The 16666-nt window shown below is 37.3% G+C and overlaps 1 protein-coding gene across 1 annotated transcript; it reads right to left on the bottom strand.

Annotated features, from left to right (window-relative positions):
* Positions 1-1331: 1331 nt before the first annotated feature.
* si:ch73-62b13.1 (Carbohydrate sulfotransferase 1-like) lies at positions 1332-16303 on the bottom strand. Its single transcript, XM_056477852.1, has 3 exons — positions 16164-16303; positions 8974-9141; positions 1332-5504 (listed from the first exon to the last, which is right to left on the bottom strand). Exons 2-3 carry the CDS (start codon positions 9110-9112, stop codon positions 4381-4383), a joined length of 1263 nt encoding a protein of 420 aa, XP_056333827.1. The 5' UTR covers positions 9113-9141; positions 16164-16303; the 3' UTR covers positions 1332-4380.
* Between the last annotated feature and the right edge of the window lie 363 nt (positions 16304-16666).

The following is a 16666-nucleotide window of genomic DNA, read 5'->3' as shown; positions in this document are numbered from 1 at the left end:
GATAGATAGATAGATAGATAGATAGATAGATAGATAGATAGATAGATAGATAGATAGATAGATAGATAGATAAAACAAGGTAAAACACTGTTATTGTAAAACATAAAAATAGATTATATTAGTTTATTTAGATAGATTATTTATTCATAAAACATATTTATGCTCTCGTAATCAATCCAAAGCTTACCATTCATTATTTTGTTAATAAAGCCTTTGCTCAGACTGTCTTTGAAAACAAAAGAACTGATAAAAGTGAGTCTGAAGCATGGCCATATCACTAGTAATCACGTTTATTTTCAAGCTGAAGCTGGACTGCTGAAATTGAAAAGATGATCTGTACTTCAGCCTCAGCAGAACACCATAAATGTCAAGTATCACAAGAAAATTATTTATATGAAAAAAAAAAAACTGATGAGAATGGCAGACCATAAAATAGCATACGGTTGAAGCTGCAAACAACATATCATGCTGTCCAATCGTCTCTCCTAATTAATTATTAATCTTGAGGCAGATCAGTGTGTTTATGTGTATTACACTGAAAGCTTACATATGCATAAATTAACATTCTAAACAATCATCATGCTTCTCCAGTTGCATAGTGTCTAATATACAGTTATGTTCTAAACATAGATATTTACTTTAGATGTCACCTACACTGTTGACTATTGGAAGGAATGCGTCAACAGTCGCCATTTTTGTACAGGGTAGCACTGCTTTGAAATGAATGTAGGACCAAGGTGCAGTTGAGGACAGGCCATCCAGAGCCAGAATTATATATATATATAATAGATATATATCATGTTAAATTTGATCTAATCCGTGTCCTGAAGCACACCCCGTCTCCTGCTTTCACTTCTAAGTCTAACAGAGGGAGGGATTTGTTTGTGAATGAATCTCCATTATAAACGATTTGTTTGAACCATCAATATCCCTGCGTCTCAATGTGCATATCCACCTTTCTGATCTAAATTGTATATAACATTTGTAATATTCAATTCAATTCAATGAAATGTTATGTCTTTATGTTGTGCTTTCTTTGTTTGCTCATTACTACACTAATATTCAGTGCAAAAGTCCAGCATCTTCACATTGGCTTTAGTCTTGACTAGTGCAGTTGAATGACTTTTGTCCTGGGAGCACTGTACAAATGTGGTGGCGGTTTTGATGCATGCTCAGGGTTTGTATGCGATATCTAATGTACATATCTTTGCATTCTAAAGACCATTTTTTAAAGGAAAACCTTCCATGGATGTTAAAGATTCTTTATGGAACCCTCAATATCAGTGAAAAACCTTTATTTATTTTGATGAGTGTGAACCAGTGAAGCAAAATAAAGGTAAGAAGTAATCTTTTATTTCAGTTGTCCTCTTTTCTCTGCATATTTATAAATTGGCAGTGTGGCTGAACAATTGCATTTAATCATCATATACCTGAGATGAGGAACAGTTGTTTTACACAGCATATTTAGAATATGTAAAAGTGTTTGTTTAAAGGCATGATTCGCATAAAATTAATAAATTACTTAATGTATATACAGTAGAACTGCAACAACAACAACAATACAAGACATCCTGAAATTCAAGAATATTTAAGGCTAAACAATGGCACAATTTTCTCAAGTCTTATATTTCTATTCTCAAAAGAACACATGTATGCAATGTCATTTCCATTAAATATCAGCAGGTATTTGAATCCTGGCTTCAGAAATATGATGTGTTCATGGACTTAGAATTTTAATCCATGATATGAACCAAAACAGTAATTAGCAGAGTCACATTAACCCAAGAGATCAAATGGGCTGCAGGCAAAGGCTCAACCTCAAGGGGGCTCTGTGAATAAGAGATAGCATAATAATTAAACGAGGATTTTGATTTGTATAGTTTCATATTTGTTATCAACAAATAGCAAAGTGGCTCCACAGCTCAAAAGTGCTTTTCCCAGTGTTGACACTGCACTTAGAATTAATCACTGTCTGTGACTCACAAATTCCCAAATGCCATCAGATAGAGAGATAATTTCTGAAGCTGGGGCTTCTAAATAATAATTTGAGGACTTCAGTGGATAGAAGCACATTGAGCTGTCTGCAAGAGATTTAAACTGAACACGACCTTCCGTGCTGAGTTGATTTCATTAGGGACTTGCTTTTAACAAGGAGGGGGGCTTTTCAATAGCAGCGAGTGACATTTCAGTCAATGTAGGTGTCTGCTTGATTCGTTATGATGTTGTAAGGACATATTCACTGATTAAAATTCATACTTAAGGCCATTTAAGTGCTTGTCCAGATGATACATGCTCTTCATTTGGCCAGTTCTGGCATATTTGTCCTGAAGCGTGGGTCTTCTGACAGAGTATGCAAGTCACCAATTTCTGGGATACGAACTGTTTTTATGGCCACATGATTTCGATCTTGACAAGCCTGAGAGGCTATAGAGAGGTTCAAGGCTTGGCACTTTTTGGGGCACCAGGTTTCATCTGGTTGGCCTGCTTGAATCTCCTCATTACCCTCCTGGCAGACAGGTGTCATGCACAGGGCATGGCTGGAGCTACGGCGGAAAAAGGCCCCAGTCATGTGATCCTGTGGTTCGGGACGAATGTAACTTTCCAGGAAGATGAAATCACAGTTGTAGAGATGAAGTAGGTCTCGGTAGACACCCAAAGGAGTCACTGAATTAATCACTGACTCTGACTCACAAATTCCCAAATGCCATCAGATAGAGAGATCATTTCTGAAGCTGGGGCTTCTAAAAAATAATTTGAGGACTTCAGTGGATAGAAGCACATTGAGCTGTCTGCAAGAGATTTAAACTGAACACGACCTTCCGTGCTGAGTTGATTTCATTAGGGACTTGCTTTTAAAAAGGAAGAGGGCTTTTCAATAGCAGCAAGTGACATTTCAGTCACTTTAGGTGTCTGCTTGATCCGTTATGATGTTGTAAGGACATATTCACTGATTAACATTCATACTTAAGGCCATTTAAGTGCTTGTCCAGATGATACATGCTCTTCATTTGGTTAGTTGGCCAGTTCTGGCATGTTTGTCATGGGCAAGCGTGCTGTGCTTTTGTAAATAGTGTTTCTTTGGTCACATCAATGCACATTTACAGGTTAAAAATGGTGGTCATGGGTGTTTAATTGCAAAATGATTACAAATGTTCACCCCCCAAAAAACAGAATTCCTCTCATCATTTGTTTTCCCTCAAGTCATTCCAAAGGGTATGCCTTTTCTGCCTTTTTTTTCTGTGGAAGCCAATATATTTCGAGGAATGATGGTAATCAACATTTTTTTGACTTGGAATTACAGAAATGACAGATTTTTGTAATTGAGTATGCAAACCAGTTCTTGAAGGGTCTGTCTTACAAGTCAAATGTCAGAGTTTAGCTCCAACCCTAATTAAACACAGCACCACTTTAATTTATATTCAACTGCAAAAGTATGTAGATGGGCTGGTTTGACAAAGAATTTTTCTACATTCCTTCACCTGAGGATATCTAAAGACATTCCTGGTGATGACAATTTTGTCCACAAGGACAGTGCGTGAACTGTCATGAAACAAGTATGACAAAAGTATACTCTGGGCTTGTTACTCACTAGAAACATCCTACCAAGTGAGTGGGAGTTAAGCTCTGAAGGAATGGAATTCTGCATACATGTTTTAAGCAAAAGTAGCTGAGCATTATAATCATGACCATGTTATTTTTCATAAGAAAAGTTTTTCCCAAGGTAGCATCCATAATGTTGCATTTATATAGCCTTGATAATTGATTAGCAAGTGATAAAATCAAAGTTAAAATATAAAAAGCACTAAAGACAATGTTATGTAACAAATAAAGTTTGTTGAGACGTCTTCTTGATTGAATGTATATGTAAAGCCTCCAGTTCTGTTCAAGCCGCTTAGTGTGGAATTAAAACTGGTCGTTCAAGCATGGGAGACGTACAAGGATGCCTCAGACCACTGCCTCTAACATCTATTGAGTTTGCATCTGTGACATTAACTTAGTCACAATAGCTGGCCTCTGTTACAGTAATTACCTAAACTTAACTCCCATTCAAGTCACGGCACCAATGACACCCTCCAAATTATTTCTCAACCCTCCGTAAGCGAGATATGATCTGGAGTAAGGTTTACTTGCATAGCTCTCACTAGCTGACATCCATTATACCTATCCCCTAAACCTCACTTTCATCATGGCACCAATTCAATGCTACAGCCTCAAGTACACAGCCTCTAGTATAATTTACTGGAGTGTCTCTTGAGATCAGGGGAGTAATGTTTACTCGCACAACTCTCACTAGCTAGCCTCCAATACCTTTACACAGAATGCAGTGTAAGTTGCTTTGGTCTTCCAGGTGAGTTAGTGGTTTACTTAAAAGTTACTTCACTACGTACTTGTCTCCATTAGATTTTTTGTTATGTTCCTCAGTTCATCTACAGACTGGACAAGTTTATAGCCAAGTAAGGCAAGAGTTCTGTTACACAGAGACTGAACAGTCTTAACAATGTCAAAGTTTAGATGCACTCTCCAGCTCTGTGCTGTAGCTTTAGAATCTCTTGTGGTGGAGTACTTATAGTTCCACTCTGAAGAAGATGGGACACTGCTATTGGTGTTATCAACAATCCATTTGAGAACTCTTTGATGTAGGTCAAGGCCTAGAAATCTGTATATCTCCTTTGCCTTTTCCTCAGGATTCAAGGCCAGGTCTTCATAGCGCACCAATAGATACCTCCCTCTCAGCCATGTGGGTTTCTGGAGGCCGGTTTCCACAGAATACTCGATGTCTCTGCAGGTTCTTGTTATTTGTGTCAGGTCAACATAGCGTGGTTGACGGCCAGTGGCATTCCAGATCTTCCAAGCCCTGAATTTGCTGGCAAAAGCAGTCATTCGGGAAGCGAGTATGGCTCGGGGGTCTCTCACCAAATGGACGATACGCAAATCTAAACGTGGGTCTTCTGACAAAGTACGTAAGTCGCCAATTTCTGGGATACGAACCGTTTTTATGGCCACATGGTTTCGATCTTGACAAGCCTGAGAGGCTATAGTGAGGTTTAAGGCTTGGCACTTTTTGGGGCACCAGGTTTCATCTGGCTGGCCTGCTTGAATCTCCTCACTACCCTCCTGGCAGACAGGTGTCGTGCACAGGGCATGGCTGGAGCTACGGCGGAAAAAGGCCCCAGTCATGTGATCCTGTGGTTCGGGACGAATGTAACTTTCCAGGAAGCTGAAATCACAGTTGTAGAGATTGAGTAGAAGGTCTCGGTAGGCTCCCAGAAGAGCTCTACCATCCAGAGTCCTTTGCAGGCGGCTACTAGAATTAGTGAAAGCCTGCTGCACGTGATAAAGAGGCTCAAAAAGGTAAAATATGCCCGGATGTTGATTAAAAAGCTGTCCAGTAAATGAGGAGCCACTGCGGGTTTGTGCAAACAGAAGGATGTGCTTCCGAGCTGCAGCACCACTAGTCTCTGCAAGGACACGGCTGTCATCGCAGAGAGATTTCCATCTTTGCTCTGGGGAAGAGAAGTAGAGAAATTGAGATAATACAGCACTCTGAAACCACAGAGGACATTATAAGGCCACAAAAGACCCAATTAGTTCAGCTTCATCTTTAATCAATCAGTTATTTGGGTAAGAAATACCTGGAGCTTTAGTTAGGGGAAAAAACAGAGTATAATCCTGACTAACTCTTTATTAAAGTCCAATGCAATTCAGAAGCCTTTTCACCCTGCTGAGAGGGAATGTGCAGCAACAACAGTGCTGTTTTGAAGATCTGGATTGCCTCCTCGTGTGGTGGTAATCATTTCACCATTTTGGGGAAATACATAAAATTGAAAAATGAACAATCTATGCACTGCACATACAAAAAAAGATTATGGGACTTTTGCTCAAAATGAACAATTACTATATATAGCAGGAGGGTGGGAAAGACTGATAACGCTTGTAATTACGGCTGATGAGAGACTGATTGCGCGTGGCACATTAGGTTGTGCGAGTCGACGCTTGCTGGAAGTGCAAACAGCTGGTCTGTGAGGACATAATACAGCAGATTAATGATGAGATAATTGTAGAATTAATTATTGATATTCCATCACTCGTTCCTTTGCAGCGGATGAGGGGGGAATTTCCAGGTTGCATTTCTAACGGTTCTCTTTTCATATCTTTCCATAAAAACTCGCTCATTACAGAAGTGATGACCTGAGAGTGATAAGCCTATAGAGAGAATGTCATTTAGATCCTCCAGAATGTTCTTGACAAAAAAGAAAAACAGCTAAAGCTACGTCCATAACCAAACATGAATTATAATTGAATTTGAGTCTCTATGCAAACTATAATTTAATGGAGGGCTTAAACTGTGCCTAAAAATGCAGCCTGGCATATGGACTTGAATGCAGATGAAACTGACTGCACATCAATAGATTGGTTATTGCTGCTATGCAGAATTTGGGCTCTAAAATGCTATAAAGTTTAGGGAAGTATCTACACTACTTGACAAATGTTGATCATTTGGAAAAGTGGCAGAAGGTAGATTATTCTTATGAATCATCTGTTGAACTGCATCCCAATCATCACAGATACTGCAGAAGACCCACATGGACCCAAGATTCTCACAGAAATCAATCAAATTTGGTGAAGGAAAAATCATGGTTTGGGGTTACATTTAGTATCTGCATAGTGTATGGCAACATCAACAGCCCAAGGTATCAAGACATTTGTGCTGCCCATTACATTACAAACCACAGAAGAGGGCCAATTCTTCAGCAGGATAGCTCTCCTTTTCATACTTCAGCCTCCACATCAAAGTTCTTGAAAGCAAAGAAGGTCAAGGTGTTCCAGGATTGGCCAGCCCAGTCACCAGACTTTAACATTATTGAGCATGTCTGGGGTAAGATGAAGGAGAAGGCATTGAAGATGCATCCAAAGAAACTTGATGAACTCTGGGAGTCCTGCAAGAATGCTTTCTTTGCCATTCCAGATGACTTTATTAATAAGTTATTTGAGTCATTGCAGAGATGAATGGATGCAGTCCTCCAAGCTCATGGAAGTCATACAAAATATGAATTCTTTTCCCACTGCACCATGACTTTATATTCTATACTGTACATTATTTCTGTTAAGTGGCAAGACTTTTGTCTAAGCAAAGTCAGACCTTATGGTCCAAAATAAATAATTAAAAATCAAGGCATAATCATATTTTATTTTGGTAAAATAAGCACAATCTAGTGGCCTTTGCCTTTCATATAAGCCACTTCTGATACCAAATGATCAACTAGAAGTCAAGTTATTATTTGTTCTTCCTAAAACCTGGATAGGTGACAAGACTTTTGTCAGGTAGTGTATATTTAAAGGGTGTAAAGTTTTATTCACATCAAAGATGATAACTATGACAAGAACAGTAATGTTTTATAAAATATTCTATAAAAGAAAAGCAACCACACCACAACTCAAACTGAACATATGAAGAATATTGTTGGAATATTTCTGGATTGTTAGACCTTTTTTTCCACATTCTGTAGACCTTGAGTATTTATAGTAAAGCAACATATAACAAAACAGCACCACTTGTAATAAACAGAATATCACTGTCCTTGCGGGAGCTCATCTTTAGAGTTACCATTATAGTTTGGATTCTTGAGGTAAACACAAGACTCTAACCAACGAGTCTTCTAACCAAAACTCACTGCTTTACTTAATTATATTTTATGTACAATATTTATATTTTTAGATTGTAGTTAGTGTTTTATTGGATTGTTGATAGTTAGGTGAGGTGTAATAAAAACAGTGGCTTACTGCTGTGGTGCGACATTACTCTCAGATACAAATTGAAGGAATTATCATTCTTAGGCCCGTAGCCAGGGGGGTTCAGGTGGTTCAAAAGTCCAAAATTGATCCTATACATTTGTCCGGTTTTGACTGCTATGGCATGATAATTTGTGAAAACTCATCGAGAAAGACTGTAAGACCAAGCAGAATCCTTTGTTGGCTGTCACTTCAGTGTGACTTCAGCTAATCAGTTATTCTTTAGCAAATATTTTTGATAAATAAAAAAGTGTGGTTATGATGACCACCTGACAAGCTAATCCAGCTAAAAATAGTGCTTAAAATGTCATAATTAAATAGAAAATTAGGTAAATAACTGCAAAAATGTCCACTTTTGAGAAAAAAGAACAACCTCTTGCACGAGCCTGGCTTTGAGCCTACTTCTGAACATCCTATGTCAAATTGTGAAACCAATTCACTGTAAAATGAAATGAAAAAGACTGGCTTCTTACTGATGCAGTCTGGAACTTGGCATAACATGGCACTGTACTGAATCTTCTTGTCTTTTGGTCATTTGGTTTCTGCATAGACGTACATTTAACTCCCTCATTATTCAGCTACTGCAGTGCAAAATCAGTGGGCGGAGCTAAAAAGAGTGGTGTAAAACATTGTTTCTCAACCACATTCTTAGAGGACCACCAGCTCTGAAAATTTTCATGTTTCCGTTACCAAACACACCAGATTCAGATCTTTAGCTCATTAGCAGAGACTGAAAGACCTTTAATGGGTGTTACAGACAAAGAAGGCATCCAAAACATGCAGTGTTGGTGGTCCTACAGGAACGTGGTTGAGAAACACTGTTTTACACCACTCTTTTTAGCTCCGCCCACTGATTTTGCACTGCAGTAGCTGTATAATGAGGGAGTTAAATGTATGTCTATGCAGAAACCAAATGACCAAAGAAGGTGTTGATCTCATAAAGCATAATAAAGAGGCACATTCCACAACCTATCATTTTGGCACATTCCATATAAAATCACACTTACAGGATGTTTTATGGTACAATGACATCTAATATGTGAAAAGATCAATGGAATTTAGATTATTCAGTTCATAATGTCTAAAAACACAAATTTTCACTTCCAAATTTTCCTTTCTTCTAGTGACAGCTCTGTTCTGATGGAAGCTGATGATATTAAATGTTAGAGGATGGTGACTCACCTTTACCCTGATGTACTTGGCAGTGGGTGGAGTCTTGGCAGGGGCCGCTGAAGGAGTCGTGGAGGGAGCGGATGGCGGTGTACTGAACCCCCAGTGACGTGCACACGAGCAGCAGCAGAGTCTTCCACGAGCACTCCATACTGCTCCCACACCGTCACATGCTTCGCTCTGTCAACAAGGGAAGCTTGCACTCTTATATGCACTGCAAATTTACACATTTTTTATTGTTTCTAGTTCAAATATCTAAAAATTCTTAAATCTAGAAGCATTTTCTTGACAAGCAAAACATATTTTCTTGTTTTAAGAAATAAAATGAAGTGATTTTTTTCCTTGAAACAAGCCAAATGATCTGCCAATGGGGTAAGCTAAACAATCTTATGTAAAAAGGAAAACCAGGATTATTTTGCTTACCCTACTGGCAGATTATTTTGCTTGTTTTAGGGAAAAACTCACTTAATTTTATCATATTATTTCTGAAAAGAAGACAATATTTTTTACTTGTCTTAAAAATGCTTTTTGAAGTAAGAATTTTTGGATTTGGACTAGAAACATGACAAAAAGTCTATGTAAGAAAAGCATTTTTGCTGTGTTTGCGTCTATTCACTAAAGTAGTATTAGAAAAGAATTAGACTTTTCATGAAAATGACTTCATTTTTTAACTTTTAATTCAAGTACCTTTGGAGAAGATAAGATTGCTTTAACTATGGGTGAAATGTCTGCTTGCTTTTGAGAAATCATTACACGGAGTGCTTAATTTGAGATGCATTATCATTGTAGATGTTAAAGCGGATATAATGAGATGGAACAGTATTTTTTCACAATCAAAAAATAGGCTACTTGGCTCTATTACTACACTCGTCCATACCTTAATAATTTTCATACCCTGGAGAATTGCCCATTTTAAATTAATTGAATTTAAAATATATATAAAAAATATTACAGCTATATTTATTTTATATTAAATATTAATGGCGACATAAAATAAAAACACATTTTAATATTTTTGTGTGAATTGGCATATCTATGACTCATTTTTTTGTGGAAGCTGTGGTCATTCATCCAATCAATAAATAGACTTGTATTGCCAAACTTTTCTTACTTAAATAATTGTGAAATCATTAGCCTAAACCACAAAAATGTGTCTATTTTTTTGTTATTTAGACTAATATGATATAAGTTGCTTGATTTGCCGATCAAAAAGCTCATATATGTTCCTCTTCTTGATCTGTCAGTCTCTGATTTCATTTATTACATCAGGAAAAATATTGTTAACCAAACTGAAGCATATTTAATTTTAGATTAAATAAGTCTATACTTAGTCAGTAACATTTGTCTCATATTCTGTGCTATTATTGTGGAATAAGCAGTAGGATGGGGAGGAATTTATAACATGTGATCTGAGTTATGTAATCAGATTCCAAAAATGTAATCCGTATAGATTACATTTTTAAATGATCATAATCAGATTATGGTAGATTCACACAATTTGTATGAAAATTTTCTAAACTGGATTGTTCACAATGTAAAACAGTCATGTAAAATTGTGTGTTATTCATGATTCTGAAACAAACAACAACAGCTACTAAACCAATTACTAATAAAAAAGATGGAAAGGTATTCCAAAAAGTAGTCAGAATACATTATCTAAAATATGTAATCCAGTAAGATTGTTATTGAGAGTAAAATGTGTCATTTTAATGTGTAATTTGTAGTTTGTTTGTAATTTGTAATAAGTAACAGTCAACTGTATAACAGCAAGTAAAACTCTGACATTTTTATATGCTAATCAGGAACTTTCTTTCTTTCTAGGGTTTTGTTTGTTATACTTTATTTAAAACTTGAAAAAAAAACAATACAACAAATTTATTTTCAGCTATCAATGAAATATTGGTCAATTTAATTACACTAGATAAAAAAAAAAACCAGACTACTAGAATAATACTAATAAAAATGACAAAAACAGAACTACTGTAAAATGTATTTGAAAATATAAAGTTTAAAAAGTCAAATACATGAATAAAAACTAAAATAATATGTCAAAGATACAAAAACATAATTCTTGGCCAGACTAACAACAATATCTGTTAGCGTTTTTGTCAACGATGTGGCAACACAAGACAAATGAGGTGTAATCCAAGCCCATCTACCTTTGTTTCAAAACAGTTCCTCTACCTATAAATATCACAAATTCACTTCAAATATTGAAGGATACCATCTCCAAGTTAGTCACACATGGCAACCCAAGCTAGTTGGTCTTTTCTCAGCTAAAAATCCACTTCCACTTTCAAATTGCCCAGACCTGCTCCAAATCAATGTGTTGCTTGTGCAGTTTTCAGTTCAGAGTTGCTATTAGAAATGCAATATCTGCAACATGTCCTCTGCCTCTCATCACAGTCTCATTTCTCTTCAAATGCTGAAAAATACCATCTTAAATAATGCAGGGCCTATTTTAGCTGTGATGTACGTTGCCACATGTGTCTCTTGAGCCAGCCTTTAACAACAATTTCATCAATCAGAGGTGGCACAAAATTGCCACTGATGGCCGCAAGTACGATTTCTGCAGTTATGGCCTGAATAAATATGATCTGTGGTATTGGCGAAAGTACAAATGTTATATATTCTCTTGTGCAGTTAATTTACATTAACAAGAATCATTTTAGAGATATGTAGCATGGACGTTTTTAGAATTTCAAATGCATTATTAGAGCATAAATTTACTGATATGGCAATCAAACACTCCACACACTTCTTATCAATGAACAGGCATGTCGCTTGCCTCGGGTTCCTCGAACTTTGCATGAAAAGGCTCTTGCTGGTTTGGTAATTGAGCATTCAATGAGGTGGTTTCTCTGTGCTTTTCAATAGTTACAACTGCAAGTCTGTGTATAATGACACTTGAACACAGATATAGGCTAAAACAGTCATTCGGGAGATAGATCAATATATGAAGAGTTTAGATGCAAAAACCTCTAAATACCACTTCATTTTTGATAGACCTCTGTGTGTAGGTTTAATAATTGTACTTTTATAGTGATGAATAAGTTCTTTTCATTGCCTTTAAAGTAAAATAACTGAACATAAACATAGGGGGCTGAAAAAATGCTCATTTTAGAAGAAAATTTCAGAAGGTATTTAGAGGTTTTTACATCTGAACTCTTCATGTATTGAAATTGCTGTAACATCATTAGACGTTGATATTTGGTTGATTTTAGGTTGTGTTGGAAAGTGACCAAAATCCAACGTCGAGCCAACATCTTAAACCAATGTTGTATTGACATCAAATACTGACATTTATTCGTCACGTATGGCAACCAAAATCCAATGTCTGATAGACGTCCTAGTGGTAATGTCCACACAATGTCAAGCTGTAACATCATTAGACGTTTGGTTGATTTTAGATTGAGCATTTTGATGCCAACCCGATTTTCATTTCCAATCTGACGTCATGTTGTTGTCCTGTGCCTGCTGGAATGCTACGGTAAAAATCTCTAAGCTGATTAACAATAAGTTTCCTTAATTTCATTACATTTTTATGCTTTTTGTTGATGTTATTATGGTTGTTATTAAGTACATCAGAGTTGTATGTTACATCTAATGTTTTACAAATAATGTTTATTGCATTAATTTCATGATAATTTAAAAATAAAAGCTGTTGAATATTTTTCCAGACACATTTAGCTGCTAGATGTTAGTCAGCTAACGTTTCTATGTTACTTCTTAATACCAACTGATAAAATGCGTGTGATAAACCGCTGTTTGTTTACCTTCAAGCTCTACTTCAGTTGCTTGACGCGTGTGCACGTGAAGGAGCCGGTGAGCACCAGCACACACACATATTATGTACATCTCGACATGTGAAAGTGTTCCTCCGTATGTTTTCATATAAGTTGTTCACGATACTTATCCATCCACAGAATTTGTAATGTCGTTAAATGTGTAAACATTTAGCTGTGGTTCGCATTTCTGCCTTTGGATGTCTCTGGGACAAAGACATGAATGCTAAAGGTTTAAATAAAAGGGAAACCATCAAGAAAAGGCAGACCCTGTGTTTACATTTCTTTACATAAGCATTTCTTAGGGGTCATTTCTGGTTAATGATGTCAGAATGCAGCGGTATTTTGGAATGCATGTGTGAATGGTCTTTTCCGGAAAAATTATGGATCGTCCAAGCCTGTGTGAACACCATTTTTATGAATTTTTCGGTAAAGTTGTTCAGGAAATTTTCTGGATATTTACCGGTATCACTAGCCGCATTTCCACTATCGGGCCAGTGCGAGCCAGGGCTTTAATCGGGCCAGGCCGGGCCAATAGCCCGGGAGGTTGAGAAATGAGGCCGAAATCATGTCGCGTTTCCACTGTCGGGCTAGTCGCTCGCAGCGCGTCATGCAAACACCGCCCCCAGAACGTCCCCTGAATCAAACGTCACACAACCCGCCCACTTCAGCGGGAACAAAAAACTTAAATTATAACCACAAACACAACCTGGCATCACTACGAGAGCTGGAAGATAGAGAACACCGAAGCGATTGCTTTTTTACTGTTTGTGGTCTGTTGGTGTAAGGTCAGACAGCGATCCCTGGATAAGGACATTCGAGTTCGGCGGCATTTACTTCGAACACAGATTTTTTTCTTCTTCTTAGTGAGTTGATCAAGCGCGATAGCAAAACAAATGTAAGGGAAGAAAGCATCTTGTCTCCTCTTTACCTGACAGGAAAACTCCGCCTTTGTACCTAACCCCGCCCCGAAGCCCCAGTTGGCCCTCCTTGGCCCAAGGTATTCGGCGGGCCCGAAAAAGGCCGGACGCTGGCCATAAAGGAAGCCCCGCTTTGGCCCGATTACGCCCCGGAAGTGATAGTGGAAACGCGACTGGCCTTGGCTCGCCCTGGCTCGCTCGCTTTAGGCGCAATAGTGGAAACGCGGCTACTGTCTGAAAGGGGCTAATGGTGCAATTTTAAATCATTGGTTTAGTAACGAAAAGTAAAAGTAATGAAATACAATAAAAATTCGAACATTTCTCTTACAGTTTTTGACTTATTTTAAACAGTAAAATTCTGGCGATCACAGATGCTGCTATTATACTGTACATTTTTACAGATTTTTTACAGTGCTGTTTTGAACCTCCTGTTGGTCAACCCATGTTTTCAGCAGTAACTACATTTTATTTACAAGAAATAGGTCAAGAACACATTATGGTGGCTCTTGAAATACAAAATGAATCAAATCTGACATATACTTTGGTGTCTAGACTGCAGTAAAGACTGTCTCTCTCTCTCTCTTCAATCACCGCGAGCATGAAAGCATCATTGGCTGCAGCTCTTTTCAAAGCATTTACAGGATTTTCAGGGTTGTCTCTTACAATAAACTCTCTTATCATTCTGCTTTCTCATTCAACAAACTGATTACCACATTGGGAATATGGAGTGTTGGGGAAAATGTATTCCCATCAATGTGCACATTGTGAGATACGATTAGCTTTCTGTGCCATTTTACAAAATCGCTCCAGCCACATCGACCTACACAATCAAGCACCAGTACTATCATCCATGAGAGTGCTACTGGAAGAAAATTGATATCTACTCCTGTCTGTCACATTTCTTTCTCTGTAAATGTTTCTGGGTCTCCTGACCTTGCTGTGAATTTATTAATACATTTTTAAAAACTCATTACATGACAAAACAGGTTCAAACAGTTGCTCTTTCTCCTCACCTAATAGATAGTTTGAGAATTAATTAAACATCTGAATGAATATGTGAATTCTTAAGAGCGCAAAAATTCCAATTCACCACATTTTGAAGCCTAATTTGAATCCTGCAAAAATAATTATGCAAAATCTACGTTTTACCAAGGTCTACATCATTTTAAATCAAACAATTTTCCTTTTTACAAAATACTTTCTTCCTTTGCAAATGTACTATTGAGATGTTAGCGCAACATCAGAGACACGCATAATTAATTAATCAATCAAAGGTGTTTGAATGAACATAAAAATTATTACTTCTGTGTCTGAACACTCTCCATGAGTCTATTTGCCTTCAGGCACAGTGTTATTCAAGGTTAATGTGTGTCTATGGCCAATACAGCTACAGGCAAGACACTAATGTAAGCGACCAATCCATAATATCAAAAAAGGCATAAATACAGTCTCACTCAATAAATAGCCATCAAAATGTCTATAGTGCATTAAGCCATAGCTTTCTTGCAGAATTTGCAAGTAAAAAATGCTGAAAAAAATACTCAAAATCAGGATAAATTTGCTCAGGACTTTTTCCAGAGACTGAATAAATGCTTTAAATAATGTTTAGTATCATGCATTTCATAAAACTTCAATGTATCTTGAGGGTATTATTTTCATTTTGCCTGTATACAGTATTCTTTCGGACTCTAAAAGTGGTGGTAGCCGTTGACTTGGATTTTATAAATCTCCAAGGATCACGGTTTCGGCTGCAAAATTTCCTTTAATGTTCTTCTGAAGAAAAAACCCACTTACATCTTAGGTGGCCTGGGGGTGAGGACCCTACATTAATAGCATATATTTCCTTCAGTAGGTTTATTTAATCTCAAACAGTTTTTTTTTAGCTTATTTAAAGTTGTGAGCTGGTTAGCTGGTGCTAGCTTGTATTAAAACGATATCACAGCCTGGCAAAACTGGTATTCTAGCTAATAAAGCCTGCTGAAAACATTTAAGCTAACATTTAGCTTTCATGACCAGGTTTGAAGACCAATTTCTGACAATTCAATAAAGTCTTGTTTAAGATTACTATCCAAATCATACCATGCTGTTTTAATCAGTTTAAATTGATTAAATGGAATCAACCACGAATCATACACACTTTTAACAAGACTACCATTTTATTACACAAAAAAACTCTTTTATGTATCAAGTAGCTACTATAACTTTTCATATCACCTATTGTTGACTGAGTTCAGTTTTCAGATCTCTAGCTTGTTTATGTGGTCGCTTCTGTTAAGAGCATCCCCTGTCATGCAGCCTCCGCTGACACAACTTTGTCCCCAAGCTCCAAGGGAAGCTAAATTAAATTCGTTTGCAGTCTAGAAGTTGCAATTCTTCTAGAATTAGGAAGATCAGCATTAAAGTCTGAAATCAAACATTAGAGACACACAACAATAAAAACCCAGATGAAAACAGTCGGATGCGAGCGGACGCTGACGAGAGGACGCGCGTTTCTTACCATTCACGATGAGCTGAATATTCCACAATAAAACACGCATGGACTCGATACAGCGAAGTTGTTATTCAGATAGTCCTGCGGGTCTGGAGTCAGTCCACCTTTGTCAGCCAAACAACGGTACGTATGAAGTGACAGATGGATCATGTTGGCTTTCTGTGAAGCAGGGGGGTGGGCATCTCATCACGCGTGGAGAACCAGTGGCTCATTCTCCTCCACTGTCGTTGGTTTGTCTGCGCTCTGCTTTAACTCAGTCAGAGGAGCACCACTTGACTGGAAACGCGAGCAAGTTTTTGGTACCTTTTAGTTCATACATGTAGCTCCTTTTTTCGGGTAATTTCCATAGACACTTGTTTACAATGTATTTCTGAAAATAAATACACGAGTTTGTTAAAGTGACCCTTTACAAAAATTAACTGTTTCCATTGGGAACCTTAAAGTTGAATCGACATCAAATTGACATCAAGCATGACCTCAAAAAATGAATATCGAATTGATGTCAACAC

This window comes from Danio aesculapii, chromosome 18 (assembly GCF_903798145.1).
Source record: "Danio aesculapii chromosome 18, fDanAes4.1, whole genome shotgun sequence".
NCBI lineage: Eukaryota > Metazoa > Chordata > Actinopteri > Cypriniformes > Danionidae > Danio > Danio aesculapii.
This window is presented reverse-complemented; position numbering and strand designations above follow the sequence as displayed.

Bases quoted from the DNA above. Each gene is read 5' to 3' on its own strand.
- si:ch73-62b13.1 (XM_056477852.1), bottom strand. From the start codon at position 9,112: ATGGAGTGCTCGTGGAAGACTCTGCTGCTGCTCGTGTGCACGTCACTG. The intron at 5,505-8,973 runs GTGAGTCACCAT...TCTCTTCCCCAG, and splicing joins CCAAGTACATCAGGGTAAAG to AGCAAAGATGGAAATCTCTC.